Genomic DNA, 27,687 nt, shown 5'->3' on the forward strand with positions numbered 1-27,687 from the left:
AACAATTAATAACATCCAAAGCAAAAAGGTTTCAAATCAGAATGAGGCAACCAAATGACCACAAGCCGCTTTTTATGACACAAGAATCAAAACAAAACAGATAAAATCAACAGCCTTAAACGTAACCAAACACCTTTGGACCGAGGTCCTCCTTAATGAAATAGCTATTTGTTCGGCAAACAATAGGTAAAAAATACTGGATGTGCAAATCGCCAAGCGGCATCACCGGTTTGAACTTTTAGTGATGATGTTCATCTGGCCCCAGGGTCACTTCCAAATCCCTTCAGCATGCAAGGATAAAAAAAACCTCTCCTCCTCTAAAGGGGCCTCAAAACAAGGATTCAAAAATTATCCAGCTTGTTAGCCTTTCAAGTTGTGCAGCCTTGAGCTGTTATCTGGATTGTCCGGACTGAATTGAGAGCTCCCGCCGGTATGGCCACTTAGAAATGATTTACACTTTTGCAAAACCCTCGAATGCAAGGACAAGGCCATTCTCACACCCAGGTGCCTTCTTAATTAAATATCAGTATTCCTCAGTTATGGTTCTGATCTTACTGGCATAGCTGTCAAAGGTAAAGGGAACTGCTAATTTCTCTGCCTTTTGATATTTTTCTTAGATACCTTCAGTTATTGCCCGCCTCTATTGAGAGCCTTATATTTTGCCTCCTTCATCAGTTTCACTGGGTTCTCACACATATGGAATTGTCTTGCAAGTGCCCTGGCCTGTATTTTACTTATAAAAATATTTATATACCGCTATTCATAAAAAAAGCAAAGGTGTTTGCAGCGACAGTGTATAAAACCATACAATGAAAAATCATATAAAAAATTAAAAGCAGACATCAGCTAACTATTGTCAAAAGACATATTCTGAATTGCGTGCATAGCCCTGGTGGGATAGAGAAGTTTTCAGCAGGCATTTAAAATCTGAGACAGAAGGCGCCTGCTGAATCTCCGATGGCAGGGCGCTCCACAATAAAGAGTTAACTGCATTAAAGGTTCAGTTTCTTGATATTACTAGATGAGCCTTGCCAACTTGTGGAACAACCAATGATACTCCTGAAAACGATCTCAATAATTCTGACAGTAAGAGCTGTTGTACAATGGAAGAGACTCCTATGAGAGCCAGTGGACTCTTCTTCCTTGGGAGGTTTTTAAGCAGAGGTTGGAAGGCCACCTGTCATGTATGATCTAGCTGAGTTTCCTGAATTGCAGGGGGCTGGACCAGATGACCCTTGGGGTCCCTTTCAACTCTACAATTCTATGATGATGATGATGATGATGATGATGATAATTATTTATTTATACCCCGCCCATCTGCCTGGGTCCCCCCAGCCACTCTGGGCGGCTTCCAACAAAACACTAAAATACAATAACCTATTAAACATTAAAAGCTTCCCTAAACAGGGCTGCCTTTAGATGTCTTCTAAAAGTTTGGTAGTTATTTTTCTCTTTGACATCTGGTGGGAGGACGTTCCACAGGGCAGGTGCCACTACCGAGAAGGCCCTCTGCCTGGTTTCCTGTAACTTGGCTTCTTGCAGTGAGGGAACCGCCAGAAGGCCCTCGGCGCTGGACCTCAGTGTCCAGGCAGAACAATGGAGGTGGAGATGCTTCTTCAGGTATACTGGACCGAGGCTGTTTAGGGCTTTAAAGGTCAGCACCAACACTTTGAATTGTGCTCGGAAATGTACTGGGAGCCAATGTAAGTCTTTCGAGACCGGTGTTATGTGGTCTCAGTGGCCGCTCCCAGTCAGCAGTCTAGCTGCTGCATTCTGAATTAGTTGTAGTTTCTGGGTCACCTTCAAATGTAGCCCCACATAGAGCGCATTGCAGTAGTCCAAGCGAGAGATAACCAGAGCATGCACCACTCTGGCGAGACAGTCCGCGGGCAGGTAGGGTCTCAGCCTGCATACCAGATGGAGCTGATAAACAGCTGCCCTGGATTCTGAAAGAAGCAGCTGTAAGGATCTCCTTCTTGCCCCCCCACCCCGAACAATATTTGGGGACTGCACCCTACATGAACCAAGAGAACAGGAGATGGACCAAATGGTCCAAGGCCGATTCAAATCCCAGAACATACAAGCTGAACAGCGGTCTAGCCAACGTGTTAAAAGCCCTCGCCACAATTCTGCTTCGCTTTTGGCGTGTCTGAAGGCAGCTATTGCATCTGCCCTGAATCTTTACTGCCCAGTGCTAACTTTATCCTGCTTTTCACAACCGTTCTTCGTCAAAACTGCTTTCCAGACCTCTTATTCATTGTAAGACACGAGAGAGAGAGAGAGAGAGAGAGAGAGAGAGAGAGAGAGAGAGACTTCACAGTGTTTTCACCTTGGAGGCAACCAACACTGCAAGGAATCAATACATTCTGCAGGCCTTGTTGGGATTTTCAACAGGAAAGTATCCATTATCTGAATGAAACCAAGAAACAATGAGTTGGATTTGTGACTGTGCACAAAAAAGCCAACAGAGATTCCAAACTTAGGCGCTTCAAGTGATTTTCTCCTCCTTTTCACCTTGGAAGCCCTAGTGGGAAAGTGACGCACTGTCTGCCCACAGCTTCATGAAGCATGGTTTATGAAGTCACAGATGAGTGCCACAGCTGCACAATCCTCCCTTGGCGCTCCTCTTTTGTCCTTCTGTGCTGCCCCCCGTGTGGAAGCAGCTTTGAGACACAGATCCTGGCTTGTGTTAAGCCAAACTTCTACATTTCCCCCTCCAGGACCAGCATATCACAAGCCAGGATAGTGTGTGTGTGTGTGTGTGTGTGTGTGTGTGTGTGGAGATTGTCCCTTATTACCCTGGCTTGTCAAACCAACAAAAGCTAAAGATTTGTGGTTCAGACGTAACAGGGAACCTGGGCTTAAAGGAAACCAGAATCTCAATAGCTACTAACCACAGTGGCTATCATGAGTCCTGAGGTGTTGCCGGGCTCAGGAGTGGGGTAGCGGGCCGAGGTGGACCAAGAGGGGGAATGGGAGCGAGACACGGGGGTGAGAGGCTGGAGGAAGTGGGTACCTGCCCCTAACTGGGGAAGCATAACTCCCATCTCCCTCCTTTCCCCCCAGACATTTTGCACGCCTCCCTCAGAAGACACCTGTCAACGGCACTGAGCACCTGCCCCTTGACTCTCTTTCATCCCACGCCCCCACACCCAAATCCGGCTCTCCCGCCCCACGCACAGAAAGCTTAGAAGTCACTATTAGTCACCCCCCGAGTTCCTTTCTCCTCCGAGGACTTCACACAGTGGCACTGGCAGCTCCTCTACAATTTAGGAAGCAACATTAGTGGAGGGGGGTGTTTTTTTAAAAAGGGAACAGGGTAGGTTGCCTAGTTACCATTGCAATCGTCTACTGAAAAAAGCCCTGGAAGCCCTTTGCTTAAGCAACCCCCCATCCTTTTTCTACTTGCTTCAGTTTTGGAGAAGCTCGGTTCTCTTAAAAGCAAAAGCATCACACCTGGGGACGGACAAATGTTTTCCGTTTCGGTTTCTGCCCGGCTTAGGGAAGGAGGAGCAATGCTCACGGGCACGACATCACCCACCCACCCCAAATCACCCTCGCAAGCTAAGCTGGTACCTCTGGCCCTAACTGTTCCCCTACGAAAAACTTCACCACATGCCACTGGATAGAAGCCGTACAAATGTCCCAACAGGTATCCACATAAAACTTTTGTTTATAAGAAATATGTTCAAGATGTAGCCAAGGCTGCAGGGTCCTCAGACTGCTGCATATTAGACAATAGGTGTTTATCCTTCCAGGCTCCAAGTATAAGTCTCTTAGAGACCTAGAGCAAAATACAGTTTTCTTGTTCTTCCATTAATCCCCATACTAAAGGAATATCACTTAAAAGTACATGAGCAAACTGCATATATCAAGGATCTGATAGCTACAAAATTGAGGAGAACAACAACTTAAACCAAAAGTAATACATATCACTGGACATGTGCCCAAGGGATTTCCAGCATCATACCACATGCCATACTTGGCTTCCCAGTTTCCAATTTCCAGTTTCCCACCCCTTGAAGCAAAACAAGTACGGATAGAATCGAGCCCTAAAAAGAAAGAACACGTCACCCTCTTGTTATCTCTCTCTCTATATATTAACATTTCTTTTGCTTACAGACAATGTACACTGGGGGTATGTGCAAGTGTCAGGGGGTTGGACTAGATGACCCTTGGCACCCCTTTCCAACCCAACAAATCTCTGATTCTATCACTTACGGCTGCGAGTGAGCAGTCTCGTAGCGCTCAAAGGCGTGGGAGAGGTCATGCTTGTTGTTCATGTAGCACTGCATACACAAGTCGTAATCGAAGCAGACCTTGCATTTCCACCGCATCCCGCGGATCCCGTGTTTCTTGCAGCAGTCGCAGATGATGTTGGGGTGGCGGACGCCTAATTGAGAGAGAAAGAAAGAGGCGAGAGTCGCCATCAGCAGCTTCAGCAATCAAAGAGATCAAAGAGGTTAGAGAAACTCCCTTATGGAAGAAAGGTTATTAACACGTGTGGCTTTCAGTAAGCAGGAGAGTGTGTGTGTTAGAGTAAGGTTATCAGATTTTTTTCAATGAATCTGGGGACACATATATATACATACATACACACATATATACATACTACATGTTTGGGACATTGATGCTGCAGCGATGGCGGTGGCAGAGGGGCGGCCGCCACCTTGACCTCAACCGCCATGTTTCCCCTTCCTCCGAGGCTTCTATCTCCTTTCTCCATGAGCCTGGGCAGCCCCTGAGTTCTTCGGTGGTGGGGAAGCGGTGCACAGTGGGTCAGGCAGGAAGGTGGAGAAGGAGGGCGGAGAGTGGCGGCGGCGAGGCATGGGCAGCACGATGCCTCCCTTCCCATCGGAGCAGCCCCAATCCCATTCCTACTTGCGTGCAAGCAGGAGGGGGTGGGATCCCTCGTCTGGGAAGCAAGGCTTCCTGTTGCCTAACTGAGAGATCCCTTCCCCCTCTTGCTTGCATGCAAGCTCTGATAGGCAGCATGAAACCTCCCTTCACAGGGAGAGATCCCCGCCCTGCTCCTGCTTGCACACAAGTAGGAGTTGGGAGGCTGCTCCGAAAGGCAGCATGAAGCCTCCCTTCACAGCTTAGTTGCTGGGGTCGGGGAAGGTGGAGGCAGCCCGGAAGCTGCATCTTAGAGCCCCTGCACCATCATCTTATGGGGACTTCCGAGCCAGCCTGAAGCCAGCCAGAGCCAACTGCTCTGGGCTGCTGAGACTGCCGCTACTACATTTTCCAAGGATATTAGATGAAATCTGGGGACATTCTGGGGATGGAATTGGTCCAGGGACTTATTCGCAAATCCGGGGACTGTCCCCGGGAAATGGGGACGCCTATGTTAGAGGTGTATGAAATAATGCATGGGCACCCAGGATCCCCAAATCATTCCCGGGAAGGACCCTTCTCGGAAGCCAGCCAGTGTAGATAAGCCGGGGGTAAACTGTGGCTTTTCAAGTCACCAGCCAGTAACATCGCCAGAGAACAGCTGGGAGTTACAACAGTCCAACAAGCATGGGAAGGCCACAGGTTCTTTACTCTGACTGGTGCAGACAATGCTGGATGAATGCTTGGTGTGGCTTAGCGATGCAGATTCCTAGGTTTCGGGAAAAGGCCGCAGCTCTCTGCAAGAGCATCTGCCTTGAGTGCAGAAAGTCCCAGGTTCCAATCCCGGCATCTCCAGGGAGAGGTGGAAATGTCACCTGCCCGAAACTCTGGAGAGCAAGTCAGTGTAGACCAGTGGTTCTCAAAAGCGTGTGGCAGGAGAGGATGGCAAGTGTGGCAGAAAGGTTCAAGGGCAATCAATATTACATGTTGGGAATGATTCATGTTCTTATGTATCCGCCTTGTTTTTTACTTTCTGGATGTACCGTTATCATATAATAAAGTAGCCATGTTCCATTACAAATCAAAGCCTGCCAGGAGTTGCTACTTTTGTTTTCCAGTGTATTTCTTATCAATAAAAAAAAATCAGGGCAAGGGAATTTTTGTTCTAAAAATGTGGCCCAGAGGAAAAAAGTTGGAGGCCCACTGGTGTAGATAGTACTGACACAGATGGACAAGTGGCTTTTTAGGATATTTCCGTTCCACCTTAAAAGGGCGCAGGCTGTGAGTAACAGAGTCTGCGTATTTCCTGTTTCACAGGATGTTTCTGTTGTGTCTTTGCTTTCGTTTCTCTTGTTGCCTGAGCATACCGAAGCAGGCAGTCATGTTTTTCTTTGTTCTGACCAACGCTGAATAAACTTGTAAATATGCTCTCCTGCTGTGCATCTTTCGCTGTGTGAATTCTGCTGATAGAGTGTGCACCAGCCTAAGAATGTGGCAATCTATTTCTGAGGCTTCGTGTCGCTAATTGCTGATACTGCATGTCTACGGGAGATCGATGGATCGTCTGGCAGCCGGCTTGGAGGCTATGATGGACTCTATCTCCCTGGCAGTATCCCAACACCGTTATCATATAATAAAGTAGCCATGTTCCATTACAAATCAAAGCCTGCCAGGAGTTGCTACTTTTGTTTTCCAGTGTATTTCTTATCAATAAAAAAAAAAACAGGGTAAGGGAATTTTTGTTCTAAAAATGTGGCCCAGAGGGAAAAAGTTGGAGGCCCACTGGTGTAGATAGTACTGACACAGATGGACAAGTGGCTTAATTCAGTATAAGGCAGCTTCCCGTGTTATTTACTTACCTATTTGTGCATTATCGTACAGAAGAAGATCGTACGCTCCCTGAAACCCAGTCCGGTAGTTGGTGCGAGTTCCTTGGTCCCACTGGACCACCACGGTCTTATCTGGGGTGGTTGGGCTGCCCTGCCGACCGATCTCCACCACCGTCCCGACATTCCCTTCGCCGTTGTCTTGGTTGCTCCATTTCCAGTCCACCCCACGGACCACCCGCATTCCAACCTGCATGCTTGCGTAGGGGTCAAAGTCCATCGCCCGGCGCAGGCAACCTCAAGTTGACGGCCGGACGGCCGGCTCACAGCACAGAGGGCAAAGCATTGATGAAACCTGGGGAGTGGGGAGATGGAAAAAACACACACATGGGTTCAAAAAGCATGCTGGGAAGATTGAGGCAGTGTGGCTGCTATGCACCAAGTATGTGGGTGAAACTATAGTCTTCTGGGATTTGCTGAACTACAACTCCCATCTGGCCTGGCAAACATGGGCAATAGGGAGTTGTGGTTCAGCAACTTATGGAAGGCCAATTGGTGCCTCTTATGCACCAAGTGGCATAAGACACGTGGTGGGACATGGGTGGCGCTGTGGGTTAAACCACTGAGCCTAGGACATGCCGATCAGAAGGTCAGTGGTTTGAATCCCCACAACGGGGTGAGCTTCCGTTGCTCGGTCCCTGCTCCTGCCAACCTAGCAGTTCGAAAGCATGTCAAAGTGCAAGTAGATAAATAGGTACTGCTCCGGCGGGAAGGTAAACAGCGTTTCCGTGCACTGCTCTGGTTCGCCAGAAGTGGCTTAGTCATGCTGGTCATATGACCCAGAAGCTGTATGCCGGCTCCCTTGGCCAATAAAGTGAGATGAGCGCCGCAACCCCAGAGTCGGCCACGACTGGACCTAATGGTCAGGGGTCCCTTTACCTTTACCTTACTATGCACCAAGTGGGCATATATTGTTCTTCTTTGCTCTCATGTATTCTAACAGGGGCATCATTCTCCAGATGTCATAAGATCAAGTCAAGTGGACTAACTAGTCCAGCATCCTGTTCTCACAGTGGCCAGCCAGATGCCCCAATGGGAAGCATGTCAAAAGGACCTGAGTGCAACAGCAATTCTCCACACTTGCAATTCTCAGAAACTGGTTTTCAGATGCACAGTGTATCTGATAGTGGAGGCAGAACACAGCCAATGTGGCTAGTAGCTATGGACAGTCTCCTCCTCCTCCTCCTCTGAAATTTGCTTCATTTAAAACCAGTCAAGGGGAACAGAATGACTAAGAGCATAAGATGATCACCAGTAGGCTCCAAACTGCTGGTTTCAGGTTTATGTGGTAATTATAAATCTCAGATGACACTTGGGCAACCCAGGAAGCAGCAGCTCTCACACACAGTTCTGATCGCCCCATCCACCCACCCTTTTACAGATAAGTTTCAAAACAGAAGGAAGCTTTTAAAAAAAAGCACATATGAATTTCTGACACAGTCCCTCTCTCTTCCCTTCCTGATGACAAGGCCTAAAATTAGATCAGGAACTAAAAATACTTGCACAGGAGACAATGAACACTTCTCACCCCATTTGCATTAATGAAAAGAACGCAAAGCCACATCTCAAACACACCATCAAACACTTAACAAGTCAAGGGCAGCCCATGACAGATGAAGTAGAAAATGGATGCTCTTTTAAACATACAAGTAGAGCGCCATGAATTAAAAGCAATGGGAAATTCATTGGTTCAAGGACTCCAAAATAAATTAGGAAAGGTCACAAATTTATTTATTTTAAGATCAAAGCTGCTGTCGCATTCAGAGCTGAAGCCAGTCTCCTATTGGCTTGGAATAGGCATACTCCCCTTATGTTATATAGCTCAAACAAATATTCACAAATATTTAACACAGGATGACATGTCCAGCTCTGCCGCTCACACTTTGAATGGACTAGGACCTGGGAGACCAGGGTCTAAATTCTCCAGTCAGCCATGAAGCTCACAAGGCCAATATTGGGCCAGTCACTGCCCCTTAATCTATTTTTTTTTTCATTAAATATTTATTAGCATTTTCAAATAACACCCAACAAACAAAAACAAAAAATAAACAAAACAAAAAGCACAAAAATACATAACATTCAAAACTAAACAGAAGAAAAAAAATAATAGAAAAAACACATAAAGTTTCTTATTATTTATACTTATTATTCTTAACCTTATTTCTCAGACTTCCTCACACCTCCCCTTCTTGTATTCCAATTTAAATTGTCAGTTCAGCAAGTCCTTAACTTATTTCTTTACCTTAGCTTAAACATTTGTTCTAACATACTATTGTTTTACTTTGCTTCTTTTTTCCATTTCCTCAATTTATTTTTAGCAACCTTATTTTCAATTAATTTAAAAAGAAAAAACCAATTTTACCTTATTAAAATTACACATCAATACTTATACCTCATTAATTATTCTTAAACCTTTTTCCTAAAATCGACCAAAATTTCCCTTCCACGATTTACCCAATTTCCTTACCACTAACAAAAAAAATATAAAAAGCAAATTATCCTTATGTACCCTTTGGATTCCCAACCTCCACCCACCCTTTTCCCGGTTCCAGTCCCCAACCAATATCCATCAGTCTTTATGTTATTTATTTATTCATAAAAATATTTAGCCTGGAGATCTCACATCCGAGGCCCTTATATCTCTCTCAGTTCCTTTCTGCCGGTCTCTTTGATAGTCCTTGATGTTAAACCCCAAGTCTCGGAGGGGCTCCGGCCCAACAGAATCCATGTTGCTTCCAGCCAGTCCTCCATACTTAAAAGCAAAGCCTATGGGGTGCTCCAACTCTTGTTTCAAATTTCTTTCAAATCCAGATGTCCCCAAAGCTCCAGCTTTCACCAACAAATTTGTAATCCTCAGGTCTTCAGATCTCCTCCAAAAGGGATCTCTCCATTTTCCAGACTCCCATTCAGACCAGGCTTTCCACATCCAATTTTTATTGTCCTTTTTTATCATCATGTCAGGCCTCATATTGTAACTTTCCATTGACTCCTGCAAGTCTCCTGCTCCTCCTTCATTTTCTTCAAAAACAACATATTGCTCCATCGTATCTACACTTTCAGTTTCATTTATTTGTTCAGTTGAATGGGCTTCCTGTTTCAAGTCCTTATCAGGCTCAAAACTGTTGTTTACTTTCCAGTGTAGTAGTGATACCTCTGTAGACAAAGCATTGTACTCATCTTGCAAGTTTCCCAAGAGAACGAATGCTCTGTCCAATTCTGCTTGGATTTTACATACTCCAGCCATTTTTGTGATGTAGTGTCCCTATTACCCCTCTAGGGGGATTTTAGTTCCTTAATGTTCCTTTCAGCTCAAAACCAAAAGTCCAGTTATTTTGTATCAGCCCACCTTATTTTCAACAAATTATACCAAATAAACACTGCCCCTTAATCTAACCCACCTCACAGGGTTGTTGTGAAGATAAAATGGGGAGGGGGGAACCATGTACGCTGCCTTGAGCTCACTGTAGTAAAGAGAGGGATGTAAGATGTAATAATGAATGTAACAATAGTACAAAATAAATAAGCTTTTGACAAAACACTCCAATTTTATACATGCAAAAAAGTCTGCAACACAAAGCACACTTACTTAGCAAGCAAGCCTCATTGAAAACAGCAGCTTTAATTTCTGGGCAAAAACACAGGGTTGTCTCCAACTGAGGCCCCATTTGTACTATATATTTAAAGCAGAATCATAGCACAGTAATTCCCTGAGTGGTTCAACAGACTGCAGTTTTCAGGATGATTTGGGGGAAGCCTTGACTTTGTAAAGTGGTATGATAGTTCTTTAAATGTACAGTACAAATGGGGCTAATCATACTACTTTAAACAGTCATGCCTTCCCCCAAAATGATTCTAGGAGTTGTAGTTAAGGGTGCTGAGAGTTATCAGAAGACCCCCTATACCCCTCAGAAAGTGAAGAGCTCTTAAGAGTGGTTCAGCAGTCAACAGGGAGCTATGGGAATTGTAGCTCTGGGAGGGGAGCTGGGGTCTCCTAACAACCCTCAGCACCCTTAAACTATAATTCCCAGAATTCTTTGAGGGGTAGCCATGGCTGTTCAAAGTGGTGCCACAGCTCTTTGGTGCAAATATGGCCTTACTATTTGATGCCTGTCAAAACTGTGTGGCAAATGCTGGCAAGATTAACAGCACAGCCCTTTCTTTGTATGTTGCGTCCAGTGCTAGCTCTGCTCAGAGTAGATTCATTGAAGGGAATGGACTCAGCTAACTTGGCCCCATCAATATCAGGAGGTCAATTCTCAGGCTTGACTTGGATCTACTCTGCGTAGGACTAGCTCCGTGAAGGGGGAATAGGGAGTCTTTCCGACAACTCTCACCACCCTTTACAAACCAATACAGTACCAGCTCTCAGGATTCTTTGCAGGAAACCACAACTGTTTAAAGTGGTACCACAGTGCTTTAAATGTATGGTGTGGATGTTTTCTGTCTCTGGAGCTATCAAAACATTAGATACCACTAATGGTATGCCAGTTATCAAAATGAAAGATACCACAGAACATTGCAGGTCCCTGCTTCACAGGCTTTCTGCGTAGGCCTCAGGTTGGCTGCTGTGAGAACAGGATGGGGGGGGGTCTAAATGGACCTTTGGCCTGATCTAGCAAAGGCTCCTTTTAGGTTATTCTAGTCAAAAAAACACAATTGATGAGCAGATATCAGAACAGAGTTTCGGTGCTGAGCGACAGTTATTTCGGCGAGTCCTTTGGCAAACGGCCGCACGTTCAGAGACAACAAGGTTCTTACAAGAGGAGAAAACAGAAAGCGAAATACGTTCCGTCTCAAGCCCGGCTTCCTAACCTTTTCTCGAGAGCCGCCCAGAAAAGCGATTCCATGGCTCCCCTAGGCCTCTTGCTCCATAGGTAATGTCCTCTCATGGTTAAGAAAGGGCACCTTCCTTGGAGTTTAAGCGCATGACTTCTACACTTCAGGTGAAAAGGCACCCACCTAGAGAGATGTCCCACCTCCACATGTGGTGGAGTCTAGATACAGCCATGGGTGATGGACGCTTTCGTTGGCCCTGGAAGATGCGCTTTGCGGTTGCCTAGCAACAGGGGAATACGAGGTTACATAAGGAGAGTCCTGTTGGATCGGTCCAGCACTCCATGGAGTCTTCTTACCGTGTCCAACCAGAGGTGCTGATAGTTGTTAGAACCCCCCTCAAAAAAACTACTACAGCTCCCAGAATTCCTTGAGGGAAGCCATGATAGTTTAAAGCGGTACCATAGTGCTCTAAAAGTATGGTGTGAATGTGGTCATATACACTTTAAAAAAAATCAATGAACCCTTCAAGGAGATTTGGGGGTGTAGCCAGTAGCTCTCTCTGTCTGGCCGCACCATCTGTCACCCAGACACACCCCTCACCAGACTTGCTTCGCTCCCTCCTTGAGTGTTTTTGCCTGGCTGGAATGTGCCCTTGAACTTGGATCTTGGTTGCTTGAATAGGGAGGTGCATGCACCTATGTATGTAGAAGTACCCTCCTGTACAAAAAGCAACATTTACATTTGTTGCTCCACCCACTTTTGCCTCTGGCCCCGCCCACCTCTGGCATGCGGCCCATAGCTGTCAAGCGTCCCTTATTTGGCGGGACAGTCCCTCATTCCAGTGCCATGTCCCGCTGCTGTCCCTTATTGATGATGTCCCTTAAATAAGCTACTGAAGGTAATGGGGCCCTTTCTATGTCCAGCTTGCTTTGTCAACAACAAATTGTTGCTTTTTTGTGTTGAATATATGCTATATGTTAATTTATGGACCTAATAGGTATCTAAAGCCATTTGCACGCAACAAAATATGTATGTTATAAAAGTAATTGTTGATCCCTTATTTTGGCTGCTGATCCCTTATTTTCAAGGCTGCTGGCCCCTTATTTTCAAATCTGTAAGTTGACAGCTATGATGCGGCCCCCAGAAGGTGGCCCAATGCGACCCTCAAGCTGTGAGAGGTTCCCACACCATTCTGTGTGCAAAACCATGAGCTCTACCAGTTTGCTCTATGGGATTTTCGGAGCCAACGGGAGATTTAAACACAGGTCTCCTCAGTCTGAAGTAAAAACTCTTAACAAGTAGCTAGAAAAGAATCCCACTGCAACGTGTTCATATAATAAATATATTTGATTTCTATCCGAGGAGTTCCAAGGTGGCATATATGCTTCCCCCCCCGCCCCGCCCCCAACCCTTCTCATCTTTTCCTCACAAATATCCTGGGAGGTAGGTTAGGCTCAGAGACAGTGAGTGTCTCTGGGATAGAGTGCTGGATTCTAACCACACTGGCTAAATAAGTTAAAAGACGTCTCAGGAGCCAAAGGAACAGCTAAAGAAACCAGACAGTTAAAAATAGATAGATACCTTCTCACATGAGAGGAAGAAAAATTTAAATATACCAGCATGCTATTCTGGGATCCAGCCGCATCACAACCAAACGTGTCGTGCTTCAGACATCACAGGCGGACCGATTACGAAAGGGGGGGGGAGGAGCTCTTTCAACTGAAAGAACAATTAAAATCCTTGCCTTAAGGGGATTATGTCTGTCAGTCTCAATTAAAAGGGATTAGTAGACAGTTACAAAAAAATAGGAGTGGATATGTAACCTAGACATCATATTTAGAAAGGGAGCGGGCAGGGAGGTCAGTGCATTGTACGAGGTTTGGAAGGGCCTAAAAATAAGTTGACATTTTCAATTGAAAATATTATTATTAGCACCGATGTGATACGTAGCGTTTTTGCAAAAAATTTCCCACGCATTGTTCTTTGATAGTAGAGGAGGCTGAATGTCTGCGATGAGGGGAGAGGGGGGGGGAGGGTCAGGAAGAATGGCAGATGGCATTTCGAAACAACCAGAGAAAACCCTGGTTCTTTCCCATTACAGTGGTACCTCGGGTTAAGTACTTAATTCGTTCTGGAGGTCTGTTCTTAACCTGAAACTGTTCTTAACCCAAAGCACCACTTTAGTTAATGGGGCTTCCTGCTGCCGCCGCGCCGCCGGAGCCCAATTTCTGTTCTTATCCTGAAGCAAAGTTCTTAACCTGAAGCACTATTTCTGGGTTAGCGGAGTGTGTAACCTGAGGCATATGTAACCCGAGGTACCACTGTACATCACACAGCATGCCCAGGCCTGGGTGTGGGAGCTTAGATCTGACACAGAAGATATAAAAACACAGTATATTATTCAATCCATCAATTTATATACCACTTTTTTATCAGAAGATCCCAAGTCAAGGAGAATTTTCAAAATCTTCAGATTGCTATAAAGCATGCTTTTTAAAGAGAAAAGAAAGAAAGAAAGAAAGAGCTTGAGATTGAGTTCCATAGTTTAACCTTCACTGCATGTCCATGCATTCTAGTGTTGCGAGAGAGGAAAAAACCCTTTCCTCATGCCAAGCATCATATTATGAACTTCTATCATGTCACCTCTTCCTCATTTTTTCTTCAAACTGAAAAGTCCCAAAATGTGCAAACATTTCCTCACAGGGGAATTGCGTCATCAAGTTTTTGACTGCAGCTCCCAGCAGCCACAGGACGCAACATGTATGCTGGCTAGCTGGAGGATGGGAGTTGTAGTCCAAAACATCTAGACGGCACCAGGTGACTTTCTGCAAACCAGGGCAAATTCTCTGCTGATGTAGTTATATTAGAGGCTGACAGCAGAGAGCTGTAGCTCAGGGATAGATCAGCACACAGGAGGTCCCAGGAACGACCCTTGTCTGGAACCCGATGAGTATAAGGCAGAATCCGATCTACATTAAATTTTAGGACATTTGTTTACTATGCATTTGGCAACTCTTAGCATAGACGGACGCGGGTGGCGCTGTAGGTTAAACCACAGAGCCTAGGACTTGCCGATCAGAAGGTTGGCGGTTCGAATCCCTGCGACGGGGTGAGCTCCCGTTGCTCAGTCCCTGCTCCTGCCAACCTAGCAGTTCAAAAGCACGTCAAAGTGCAAGTAGATAAATAGGTACCGCTCTGGCGGGAAGGTAAACGGCGTTTCTGTGCGCTGCTCTGGTTCGCCAGAAGCGGCTTAGTCATGCTCGCCACATGACCCAGAAGCTGTACACCGGCTCCCTCGGCCAATAAAGCGAGATGAGCGTCGCAACCCCAGAGTCGGTCACGACTGGACCTAATGGTCAGGGGTCCCTTTACCCTTTACCTTTACTAGCATATCATAACCACATTTTGCATGACTTCCCCAGAGGTCAAGGAGGAAGTTGTCACCTATGTTTGGATGCAATTGGATGCCATTCTGAATCAAGATGGCAGACTTAACCTTCCTAACTGCCCTATTTTATTATTTTTGCTTGTTTCTTTGTTTCATAGAATTCCTGAGCAACTTGGGATATGAGGCTGGTAGCGTTCCAACATTATCTGAGAATTCCTCATGGAATCATGGAATCCAGACATCTCTTGGGCACTTAATTTGAAGACGAAAAATGGGCATTTTCTCCTTCCCTCTGTCTGGTGATGTCCCTTGAATGCCAAATGAAGCCTTACATAACCCGGCTTTGGGGCGGGGAAGTGAGAAATAGGCAAGGAGATGGCCCAGATCTCCCCACCAAAACACACACACACACACACACACACACACACACACACACACACACACATTCTTTCTAAACATTCCAGCTATCACTTTGTTAAAACACATGGAGTTAATTCTGTTCACAGCTAGCCTGAAACTCCCCCCACCCACCCCTCTCTCTCCCTCTCAGGCGCGCACACTCTCTCCTGCTGTTTTTGTCAAACATAACCCAGGAAATGCATTGTACCAGCTGGGCAGCTGGCTGAAGCTTCCAGTCACTTCAGAGCTCTGCCAATGCTTGACAAGGTTATGGTTAAAGAAACCGTTGTGCATTCCTCTCCACCACCACCATCACTTTTTTGAAGCTGCCCGTTTTGTACATTTCCCAACTTTTTCCTCCGCATTAGATCAAGTCCTGCTGGATCCAGCCAGTGGCCCATCTAGTCCAGCATCCTGTTCTCGCAGCGGCCAACCAGATGACTATGAGAAGCCCACAAGCAGGGCCCAAGCACAACAGCAACTGCCCTCGCTTGTTATTCTCAGCAACTGTCTGTTTGTTGTCTCTGACACTGGAGAGGTAGAACAGAGAGCCATCATGACTAGAAGCTACTGATGGTCATATCCTCTGTAAATTTACCGTATTTTTCGCTATATAAGACGCACCCGAGCATAAGACGAACCTAGTTTTTAGAGGAGGAAAACAAGAAAAAAAAATATTCTGAATCTTTTATTTCTGTAGAGCCTCTTTTCAAAAGCTTGATTTTGCAAATGAACAGTAGAAGCATTTTAACAGGCATTAGTGCTTGGATTTCATTCTCTCACAGAAAGCCCCAGAAAAAAAATGGGATCATCTGGCCGTTTGGAGAGACAGAGGCACATGGTTTGGGCAGTGATGGAGTCCAAGACTCACTGAAGAGGGAAAACAAGAATAATGTTCTCCTGTCTGTTTGTCAGGGGGCTAAACAAGGGCTATCACAGAACAACCTCACAACAACCCAGTGAGGTTAAGGTGGCCCTCTCTGCGCAGCGCCATTCACTCCATAAGACGCATACACATTTCCCCTTACTTTTTAGGAGGAAAAAACTGTGTCATATGGAGTGAAAAATACGGTATCTAACCCCCTTTTAAAACCATCCAAGGGAACCATCACAAGAGGAGAGTGAATCCCACAATTTAACTACGTGCAAAGAAGTACTTTCTGTTGCTTGCCCTAAATCTTCCAACACTGAGCTTCACAGGATGGCTCCGAGTTCCCAGTATTACGAGCGAGGGAGAAAAACTTCCCCCTAGTCACTTTTCCTGCACCATGCAAATATTCATAGCTGCAAGATAAAGAGCTGAATGGGGACAGTCTTGTCTCCCTAAATTACCGTATTTTTCGCCCTCTAGGACGCACTTTTTCCCCTCCAAAAATGAAGGGGAAATGTGTGTGCGTCCTATGGGCGAATGCAGGCTTCAGGAAGCTCTGCGCAACCCTCGGGAGACCAGCTCCGAGGGTTGCGCAGAGCTGCCTGCAGTCCCGGGCTCAGCGCAGCTCTGCGCGGCCATCGGGAGCGGGGCACGAAGTCCCGCCCTGCTCTGGATGGCTGCGCAGAGCTGCCTGCAGTCCCTGGCTCAGCGCAGCTCTGCGCGGCCACCGGGAGCGGGGCACGAAGTCCCGCCCCGCTCTGGATGGCCGCGCAGAGCTGCCTGCAGTCCCTGGCTCAGCGCAGCTCTGCGCGGCCATCGGGAGCGGGGCACGAAGTCCCGCCCTGCTCCGGATGGCTGCGCAGAGCTGCCTGCAGTCCCTGGCTCAGCGCAGCTCTGCGCGGCCACCGGGAGCGGGGCACGAAGTCCCGCCCCGCTCTGGATGGCCGCGCAGAGCTGCCTGCAGTCCCTGGCTCAGCGCAGCTCTGCGCGGCCATCGGGAGCGGGGCGCGAAGTCCCGCCCCGCTCCGGATGGCCGCGCAGAGCTGCCTGCAGTCCCTGGCTCAGCGCAGCTCTGCGGCCATCGGGAGCGGGGCACGAAGTCCCGCCCCGCTCCGGATGGCCGCGCAGAGCTGCCTGCAGTCCCGGGCTCAGCGCAGCTCTGCGCGGCCACCGGGAGCCGGGCGCGAAGTCCCGCCCCGCTCCGGATGGCCGCGCAGAGCTGCCTGCAGTCCCGGGCTCAGCGCAGCTCTGCGCGGCCACCGGGAGCCGGGCGCGAAGTCCTGCCCTGCTCCCGATGGCCGCGCAGAGCTGCCTGCAGTCCCGGGATCAGCGCACTTCTCCCCCTCGCCAGCCCCACAAGCTCGGGGGACAGCGGGGAGGCAGAGCGCGCCTTCCCGCTGTTCCCCGACCTGGTTCTTCCAGCCCCACACCTGGGGGGGAAATTATTTTTTTTCTATATTTCCCCACCCAAAAAACTAGGTGCGTCCTATGGGCCGGAGCGTCCTATGGGGCGCAAAATATGGTCCTCACGTGGTTTTATTTTATCCATTTATGTCAATGCAAAAAAAAAAAAGAGGTTGGGGAGGGAGGAGCACACATTTTGGGAGTGATTCACAAAACAACGAAAACCCAATAATAAAATAAGGAGGTGAATAAACACCAGCAATTAAAAGCAGTTTCCATCACAGACTAAAAGCCTGGGGGAAATAAAACAAGGTATTTATTATTTTCAGCATTAGGCTAGAATCCTTGGGGAGAGCGCCATAAAAACTATTACAATTATATCCTGTTTATTTTCCAAGGAACTTAAGGAAATGGATGTGGTTCTCTACTCACACTGACCCCCCCCCCCGATTTTATCATCACAACAATCTTGCAAGGAAGGCGAGGCTGAGTGTAAGTGACCCTCGAAGCACCCAGACTCTGGCCTGATGTCAATAAAGTGCCAACTGCTATTTGCAAACACTTGGGTGGATTTGGGAAGGAAAAGGAAAGAGTGTTCAATGTAGAGCAGATGCGAGGAACCTTTGGCCCTCTCGATGTCGCTGAACAACAGCTCCCATGTTCCAAGGCCATTGGCTATGCTTGCTGGGGGTTCATGGGAGTTGTAGTTCCGCAATAACTGTAGGGCCAAAGGTTTCCCCACGCTGACGTCAAATTTTGTACATACTGATGCAACAGGCTTAAACAACACTCTGTGTACCTGAAGGTAAAGTGATTTAGAGTTCCATGCTCAAACAATCAAACTTCAAAGCAAAAGCTGAATTCTCTACACAGCCATGAGGGCTAGAAGCCTGCTTTTAAAACCTGTTCTTAAATAACAAAAACAAGCTAGAGACCACCAGGAAATCCCTTTCCATACCCAAGCCTATACTGTGTACTCCATTGCAGGTGTGGGGAAACTCTGGTTCCACCTCTTGATGCTGCTAAACTCCAGGTTCCATCTGCTCTAGCAAGCATGACCAATGGCAAGGTATGTTGGGAATTGTAGTTCAGCAACTTCTGAAGGGAACAAAAATTCCACATGCATACTCTACTGGAAACACAGCTTTGGTGTTTCTGCCCCATCCCCATGGACCAGGGGTCAGCAAACTTTTTCAGCAGGGGGTCGGTCCACTGTCCCTCAGACCTTTGGGGGGGGCGGACTATAATTTGGAGAAAAAAATAAATAAATTCCTATGCCCTGCAAATAACCCAGAGATGCATTTTAAATAAAGGCACACATTCTACTCATGTAAAAACACTAGGCAGGCCCCACAAATAACCCAGAGACGCATTTTAAATAAAAGGACACATTCTACTCATGTAAAAACATGCTGATTCCCGGACTGTCTGTGGGCCAGATTTAGAAGGCAATTGGGCCGGATCTGGCCCCCAGGCCTTAGTTTGCCTACCCATGCCATGGACTAACAGAAAGAAGACGGTAAAATAGAGCAGTAGTAGCAGTTATTATTTCTACCTGCCCTAAGGTCACAGGGCAGGTGGCTGACCAAATGCCAGTGGGAAGCCCACAAGCAGGATCTGAGCATGACAGCAATTTCCCCCTCTTGTGGTTCCTAGCAACTGGTATTCAGAGGCATACTTCCTCTGGCTGTGGAGGTTGAGCATAGCCATTATGGCTAGTAGCCTTGGATAGCCTCCTCCATGAACCTGTCCAACCCTCTTTTAAGGCCATCCGACCTGGTGGACACCACTTCCTGTGGCAGCGAGTTCTGCAGTTTAATTACGCGCTGCATCGAACACAATGTTAAAAACCAGTTTGAAACTGAAATTTAAAATATGCAACGACAAATCCACCAGGGCTTTAAAACATCCTGAATTGGAACACAGAGGTACCTCGGGTTACAAACACTTCGGGTTACAGACTCCGCTAACCCAGAAGTAGTACCTCGTGTTAAGAACTTTACTTCAGGATGAGAGCAGAAATCGTACGCCGGCGGCCCGGTGGCAGCGGGGGGGGCCCCATTAGCTAAAGTGGTACCTCAGGTTTAGAATGGTTTCAGGTTAAGAATGGACCTCCAGAACGAATTAAGTTCGTAACCAGAGTTACCACTGTACAGGTACCTCGAAAGTTATGCGCATTTAACTTGTACGCATTATTCAGCTTTACGCACTTGGCAAGAAAATTTAAAAATTTAAAGGGGGCCAGGAAGGGGGCAGGCTTTCGGGGGGAAAAAACACTTTGGCAACCCCACCCACAACTGAATCCGACATTTTTCGACCATATGCAATTTGGGCTTTAGACACTATCCCCAGAACGTAACCCAAGCGCAAGTCGCCTATAGAGAATAAAACGAGCGATTGAAAAGTCAATTAAACCAGAGGTTTGGTGCAAAGGGAACGCTTGCCTAAGCAGCTGTGTCTTCAGGAGCCGGCGGAATGCCAATAAAGATGGGGCCTCTCGTATATGATAACCATCAGGCCTCCTGCGGGATCAAATTCCATGACTGAACTATGCACTTGGGAAAGCCAAGCTGGGGAGGAGGCCGGGGGGGGGAGGGTTGAAGGGGGAGAAGAGGATAAAGGCACCATGCTCATGGGCTTTTCGTTCAGCAGGAGCCTTACAATTGCAACCCAGCTGGAGGCACCCCCACACTACGAAGACAGAGCAAAGCTCAACCACCCGCCCTCCATATCCCTTCCTCAGACCTTCCCTCTCAATTCTTCGTCAGAGGACACCCCAAATAAAACTGACTGTCCGCAAGACTCAGGCCAACTGTACCAGGAACGTTCTCCAGCCGCAGAAAGTGACATCACCTTCATCAGACCTACCTTCTCAAGTAGCCCAAGGCAGCAAAACACAACTAAAAACAAAAACACTGGGTTCTGTCCAGCTAAGTCCTGCAGCAAGGACATCCGCTGAAATTAACAGACCTAACTTGGCCACGTTCACTCCCTTCGGTGGGTCTACCTTGTGTAGGCCTAGCACGGGATGCAACTAAAAACAGCCACCTGTCCTCACCATTAATAATGATGTCAGGGTTGCCAGGGAGAGTGTGCTTGAGCCATCAAATGCCTCAGTGAACAGGAATGCTTTTAAGTCTCTCCTGAAGATCCTCAGCATCTCAGGGAGAAGAGTGAGGGACCAGATAACTGTAGAGACGACAGCTCCCGTTGGCCACGCTGGCTGAGGTTGATGAAGTCCAACGACGTCTGGAGAGTCAGAAGTTTCCCATCCCTGAGATAACAGGTGACAGGCAAGGACTCTACCTGAGAACCTAGGGCAGGAGTGGGGAGGGAGGGACCTCTTTTTAGCACAAGGTCCATGTTCTCAGTGATGGGCAGGGCCAGAGGGCAAAGTGGGAGGAGCAACAAATGTAGATTTTGACCGTAGGCTAATTTCTACACACATACACATCCTCTCACCCAGGCAAAAGTCATGATCACAGCTCAAGGACACATTCCAGCCAGGCAAAAACATTCAGGGTGCAAAGCAGGGACCGCAAAGGGTGTGGTCTCAGTTCTGAGGGCCAGATAGAGAGGCCTGGGGGCCACACTGGTCCCCGAGGCCTGAGGTTGCCTCCCCCTGCCTAGCATTCAAAATTTGCCAGGCAAATTTTGCACCTGGCTATTGGCCACTTAGGAACGTGGGTGGCGCTGTGGGTTGAACACAGAAGGTCGGCAGTTCAAATCCCCATGATGGAGTGAGCTCCTGTTGTTCAGTCCCAGCTCCTGCCAACCTAGCAGTTTGAAAGCACATCAAAGTGCAAGTAGATAAATAGGTACCGCTCCGGCGGGAAGGTAAACGGCGTTTCCGTGTGCTGCTCTGGTTCGCCAGAAGCGGCTTAGTCATGCTGGCCACATGACCCGGAAGCTGTACGCTGGCTCCCTCGGCCAATAAAGCGAGATGAGCGCCACAACCCGAGTCGTCCGCGACTGGACCTAACAGTCAGGGGTCCTTTTACCTTTATTGGCCACTTGCGGCCTGATGCCCGGGCATCAGGATGGCACCTGATGTCTCCTCCATCTGGATCCTTGGATCTTGACCGTTTTCACACACTAGCAACACACCCTGTAGAATTCTACCTGTTATATTTTAACTGCACAATCAGAATGAAGTTCAGGAACAAAGAAGCCGTATTGAGAAATACAGCTTTTGAGCCGTCTGGCCCCAAATGGCAACTAGGCATTCTGTTTTGGCGACTGCAACCCTGGTTTAAGAAGCCATTTGGCACCTAGCTTATATATCTGAGTTTCTAACACTGGCCCTGTCCTAGAGAACTGCTGCCAAGTGACACCGAGCCAGATGAGCAAGAATTGGGACATCCCAGAATATTTTATCGGTCAAGTCACATGCTGGATTTTTAACAGAGAAATGGCAGGGAAATGGGAGAGAGAGTAAAGTCACGGACCTGAAGATGTTTCACCCGTCGCAGCAACAAAAATAAAAGGCACCTCTGGAAAGGTCCTTCAAAGCCATCTGCCAGCGATGAACAACACAGTGCCTTCCAGATGTTGTTGTACTACGACTCTTGGCATTCTTGACCACCACTGACCATGCTCAGGTCCAAGCAACCTGCATTTCAACACCATCCCGAGGGCACAAACGTCAGCCAGCTCTCCTCACATACAGCAGTACTGTAAACACCATGTGCTACCTCAGTGAATTCGGTGCCAAGCAAAAACCCCAATTTCTGTGGGAATCAATGCAAAATTAACACCAGCATAAACTGCACAAATTAAAGCAACTTATATCTCTTACCTGGTGTAGCTAATTATGTTTTTGCTAGTCATGATGGACATGAGTTGAGTTGGGGTGGGGGAGAAGAAGGTATGCACACCAGGAAGTGACAGTGATTTTTAGTATGGCTGCACATGCACTTTGGAACTCCCTGCCTATTGACATTAGGCAGACGCCTTCAATGAACTCTTTCCAGTGCTTACCTAAAACATTTTTGTTCAGGCAAGGCTCTTCAGACAGGTAGAATGTGGGCATGGGTTTTAATTTGCCAATTTTAATTAACAGCTTTTTAAAAAAAAAAACTGTCCTTTTCCTAACCACTTCAATTTTTAAAAAGTTTTTGTAAACTGCTTAGAGGCTTTGTTACAACCGAGTGGCATGTAAATGCTGTGAATCAAATAAATGAAACAAAACGAAAAATTTCCTGCTTTCGAGATTGTACCTGCCATTGCCCTCTGCAACAATAAGGGCTAGAAACTTGACGGATGCTTTTAAAAATGAAGGCTGAGATTCCTTAGGAGCGGCACTCCAGGCTTCACCCCTGAGCTCCTGTGGAATCGTGAGATACGTACGTTCTCACCTGCACGATCAGTCGGGAAGTATCTTCAGTGGAGTACTAGGAAAAATCTGAAGCAATAACATCTGGAAGTTTATCTGTTAGCAGGACAGCAGGTGCTGCTTCACTATGGCGCCTATATTTAAATTGTCTCCTCGCCGATGGTTTAGAGTTTATCTCTATGGTCTCTCCAATGGCACCACAATTCACGCCCAAGGAAGCAGCTGCAAAATCCCTATTCATAGTGGGTCCATTTTGCACCCCATTCTCCGAAAAGTATCTCCCCAAAATCCTTGCAGGACTGGAACTGCAAAGGGGCAGGAAATTATGGGAACAAATCAAGAAAGAAAAAACAGCAACAACATCCTTTAAGAGGTCCACGTGAAAAATAAAAAAATTGCACTTCTTTAAAAAAAAAGGGAGGGGAAAAAAGATGCAATTTCCAAGTAACTAGAGGATGGGTAGCGAGATCCTGAGCTTTTGTTTATACTACCATTTGGGTACCAGAGTGTTCTTCTGGAAGCTTACAGCCAAGGCTGACACAAGCAGGTTGCAACAGAACGGGTGGGTGAGATGGTGGTTTCGAGGTCCAGAGGTGGCGGTTTCGAGGTCTCCAGAGAACGCTCAGCAGCTGCTATCAGACGCCGTCCAGCCCCTCAAAATCGGATTATTTTCCTGGGGCTGCATTAAGAGCTGCCAGATTTCTGGGCTAGACCCAGCAAAGGTGTCGTGAGATAAACAGAGAGGCTGGAGGTGTGAGAGACCCTCAATGCAATTTTAAAGGCTCCGCCGAGTCCTCCCGGCTGGTCGCTGGCACCCGCCCAAGCCACCCTGTCTTCTCCGGATCCCCGGACCTGTCAAGCAAGCTCTCTCCTTCCTCCTGTTTGCTGCTGTTGCTGCTTGTCAGAAAGAGAAGTGTCACGGATGCATCAAAATCCGTTCGGCAATTGCAAGAAGGGAGCTTGGGGTGGGGGGTGGGGAACCCTCCTTTTTCCGGGAGGAGAAGCTGCCTTAAGAGGGGGGGGGATCATAATACAGATGCTTCTCCCCCCCCCTTTTAGCTGAATGACTGGAGGCAAGGAGGAAGAGGAGGAGAAACGCAGCAGTCACTTGCCCTTTAAACAAAAACACACACACACATGCAAGTCCAGGCTTCGCTTTTTCTTTTTGCAAAGGAGGCTGGAGCCAGCGAGGAGGCACACGCTCCCTTCAAAGACCATAGATGGAAGAGCTCAATTATCCAGGCCCCTTTCCTGGCAGACCGCTTCTCTGTTTTGCATCCACAGCTTGCCTTTTTAAAGCAGCGGTTGAAGAGGAGAGATCAGGATGGAGGGTGGTGCTTGTCTTATGGCCCCACCCCTTCCCTCTCCTCTAGCCACGCCTCTTGGGCACTTGGCCCCTCCCACCCGCTTCCCAAAAGAGGCCTGTTTTCATTTCACGCATTCCACAAAATTTATACACCGCCTGATTGGGGAGGGAAGCCGCACAAAGCGGTTTGGAAAGAGACTAAAACGGCAAGATGAGCAGCAGAAACGACCCTACGCAACAATCAAAGGATAAAATCGGCACTATACAAAACGACAGACTGAAACAGGCACCCACATTCCACATGTCTGCGTAGGCTTGTAGGGAGAAAAACGTTTTTCGCATGCGCCAAAAAGAGCACAGTGATGTCAATAGGCAGGGAGTTCCAGAGTTTAGGTGCTGCCACACTAATAGGCTGGTTTTTTACAAACACGGAAAGGGAATTAAGTGGCACCTGGAAGAGTGCAAGTTCTGCAGATAGATACAGTGGTACCTCGAGTTACAGACGCTTCAGGTTACAGACTCTGCTAACCGAGAAATAGTGCTTCAGGTTAAGAACTTTGTTTCAGGATAAGAACAGAAATCGTGCTCTGGCGGCGCGGCGGCAGCAAGAGGCCCCATTAGCTAAAGTGGTGCTTCAGGTTAAGAACAGTTTCAGGTTAAGAACAGACCTCCGGAACGAATTAAGTACTTAACCCGAGGTACCACTGTAAATGAATATAATCATCCAGGGACACATTAGCCTTCATTTAAGGGCTAAATGAAACTGACCCTTTAGACAGTGATGGCCAAATTTGGCCCTTCAGCTGTTTTGGGACTGCAACTCCCATCATCCCTAGCTAACAGGAGCAGCGGTCAAGGATGATGGGAATTGTAGTCCCAAAACAGCCGAGGTACCACTGTAATATAAATGTAGTAATATGCAAAGAAAAAAAATATACGACCTGAGTACAGGCAGAGTACTTTTCTCTCACCACACAGCCTTTCGGGAATTCTGTGAGTGGCCTTAGACAGGGATAAGCCATATATTTTGCAGAGAGTTTGGTTCCAGTTTGTAGCTCACCCAGCTCCTATGCCATCCAGGCAAAGATTTATTTCTTTGCAATCATCCTGTTTTAAAAAGTTACTTTGGTTCTTAGGCTTCTGACAGCTCCTCCAGTTTCCCTCTGTATAAAACCCTTTTTGTTACAGTTGTTCACTGGTTCAAAATCTATTCTTTCTCTGTAAAATTGTTGTTTTACTATGCTCAATAAACCTCCTTTTTAAAAAAATATAGCTGCAGCAGCAAGGTATGATCAACACAGTATAAAAAAATGTAATGCCATAGCAGGTCTTTTTCAACCATCATTCGATGATGCGGTGTCGAGCAATTGTTACCTCCACGCTACCCAAAGCTTTCCCCACCACTTTCCTTACTGCAAACGGACCAGGGTATGGGGTGGGGTGGGGGAGAAAGTGGGCTTGCCACGCAAGAGCGTGAATCAACTTTAATTGCGTAAACTGAATTTGCCAGTATGTGATTGAACACCACGCACAAAAGAGTGACCACCTGGACTCGCCCTTAGGGTACACCTAGGCCACATATTTAAAGCACAGGGTTTCCCCCTAAGAATCATGAGAAGAACCATTCACCCTTGCAAGCTATAACTCCCAGCACCCTTAAACTACAATTCCCAGGGTTCTCTGGGGGAAGCCATGTGCTTAAAATGCGAGGTGTGGATTTCACTTTACTTAAGGATGGAGCATAGAATCATAAAATTGGAAAGGACCCCAAGGGTCATCTTGTCCAACCCCCGGCAATGTAGGAATCCTGGAAGCTGCTTCCACAGGATCAGGCCACTATGGTCCATCGAGCTTGGTACTACCTACACTGATAGGCAGAGGCTAGCCAGTGTTTCAGGCAGGAGTTTCTCCCCACCATACCTGGAGACGCCAGGGATCGAACACGGGACCCTCTGCATGCAAGGCAAATGCTTTGCCCCTGAGCTACTGCCCTTAGTTGCTCCCTTACATGTGAAATGTCCCTCTGGCTTGTTATGGAGATGCTGAACTGCCCTGCATTGTTGTGAGATGTAAATAAAAACACCGTAAAATAAAGGATGTGAGCGGGGAGGGCAGCGGAGGCCCAAAAGCTTTTACAGCAGAGCCATTTTAAACCAGTCAATGCAACTGACTGGTTAGTAGCTGGCGGGTCTGTTAAAAAACAACAGCAACCCAACCATTTTAACCAGGTTTTAGGAACATAGGAAGTTCATACTGAGTCAGGCCATTGGTCCATCTAGCTTAGTGACCAGCACTAGCTTTCGGGGGGGGGCGGGCATTTCCAGCCCTACCTGGGAGTTGTTGGGGAATGAAATTGAGACCTTCTGCATGTGAAGCAGATGATCTAACCATGGAGTCAGGGCCATGAACACCACCTGCCATTTTCTTCCCCTGTAGTTACCCATCTTGCATTCTCCTAACCTTTACAGAACAAAGCAGACACCCTTGGCAGGTATGAGGTCACCTTTTGTTGCCAGTAAATAGTACAAAAGAGAGGGGGAGGGAAGGAGACGCTCATATGCCAACACCTGAGGTTGCATTTTTAGGTCTTTTAACAATCGAGTTGGACAACCATGTTTAGAGGGTAAACAGACAGCTGGAAAGCAAGGACTTTACACCTTTAGTTTTCAAAGGAAGGACAAACACCAATGCATTTTTTAAATTTCTTTTTGCCCTCCGAACACCCCTCCTGTCTCAAGAGAGAATGGAGTGCACCTCTGGGGGTGAAGTGAAACCGGACAGAAGTGACCTCTGGGGGCGCAATCCTGGACAGTCTTTGCCCAGCTGCCACTAATAAGGCCAGGAAACTCGTGAATCGAGCAGTGACACGGAAGGTGGAAATGCTGAAGAGCTGGGTGATTGCGCACCCTGCCATTATGTTTGGCAAAGAGGCCTTGTTCCGTGACAATGGCGTACATCTTTCCAATCGGGGAAATGATGTTTGGTTGGCCGATGTCATTGAGGGTATTAGGTGTTGTGCAGTTGTGAGGGTATTGGCAGCGAGCCTTTGGCTCGACTGGCGGTTAGGAATTGGTAAAACCTGGTTCTGAGGAGGGGAGGTGTGGCCATCACCTGCCCCTCCATTTTAAGGGTATTCCCCAACAGCAGCCTTTCTCAACCTGTGGGTCCCCAGATGTTATTGAACTACAACTCCCATCACCCCTAGCTGGCAAGGCCAGAGCTCAGGGATGATGGGAGTTGTAGACCAACAACATCTGGGGACCCACAGGTTGAGGACCGCTGCCCCACAGGGATCCGGAGGTGCGGACCTTGTTCGAAGCCCGGGTAGGGGCTAGGGCCATGCCACGACCCCATCGGGACCCTGGGGGAGCTGTGAGTTGATGTACATTAACAGGGCTCCCCCTACTGGTAGTTGACCTTTACTGTACTTCCTGCATGGCAGGTAGGAGTCAGATATAGTCTGTGCAATTCCAATGCCTAAGCCAA

The 27,687-nt window shown here is 47.5% G+C and overlaps 1 protein-coding gene across 1 annotated transcript in view; it reads right to left on the bottom strand.

The window, feature by feature from the left end:
- Positions 1–27,687, bottom strand: part of MIB2 (MIB E3 ubiquitin protein ligase 2) — a 74,767-nt gene that overhangs the window by 34,697 nt on the left and 12,383 nt on the right. Inside the window, exons 2-3 of the mRNA XM_053400730.1 lie at positions 6,696–7,017; positions 4,222–4,393 (exon numbers count right to left, since the gene is read on the bottom strand). Of these exons, the coding sequence (XP_053256705.1) occupies positions 4,222–4,393; positions 6,696–6,942 (419 nt within the window). The 5' untranslated portion in view covers positions 6,943–7,017. The remainder of the gene's footprint in view (positions 1–4,221; positions 4,394–6,695; positions 7,018–27,687) is intronic.

This window comes from Podarcis raffonei, chromosome 8, assembly GCF_027172205.1.
Source record: "Podarcis raffonei isolate rPodRaf1 chromosome 8, rPodRaf1.pri, whole genome shotgun sequence".
Classification (NCBI taxonomy): Eukaryota; Metazoa; Chordata; class Lepidosauria; order Squamata; family Lacertidae; genus Podarcis; species Podarcis raffonei.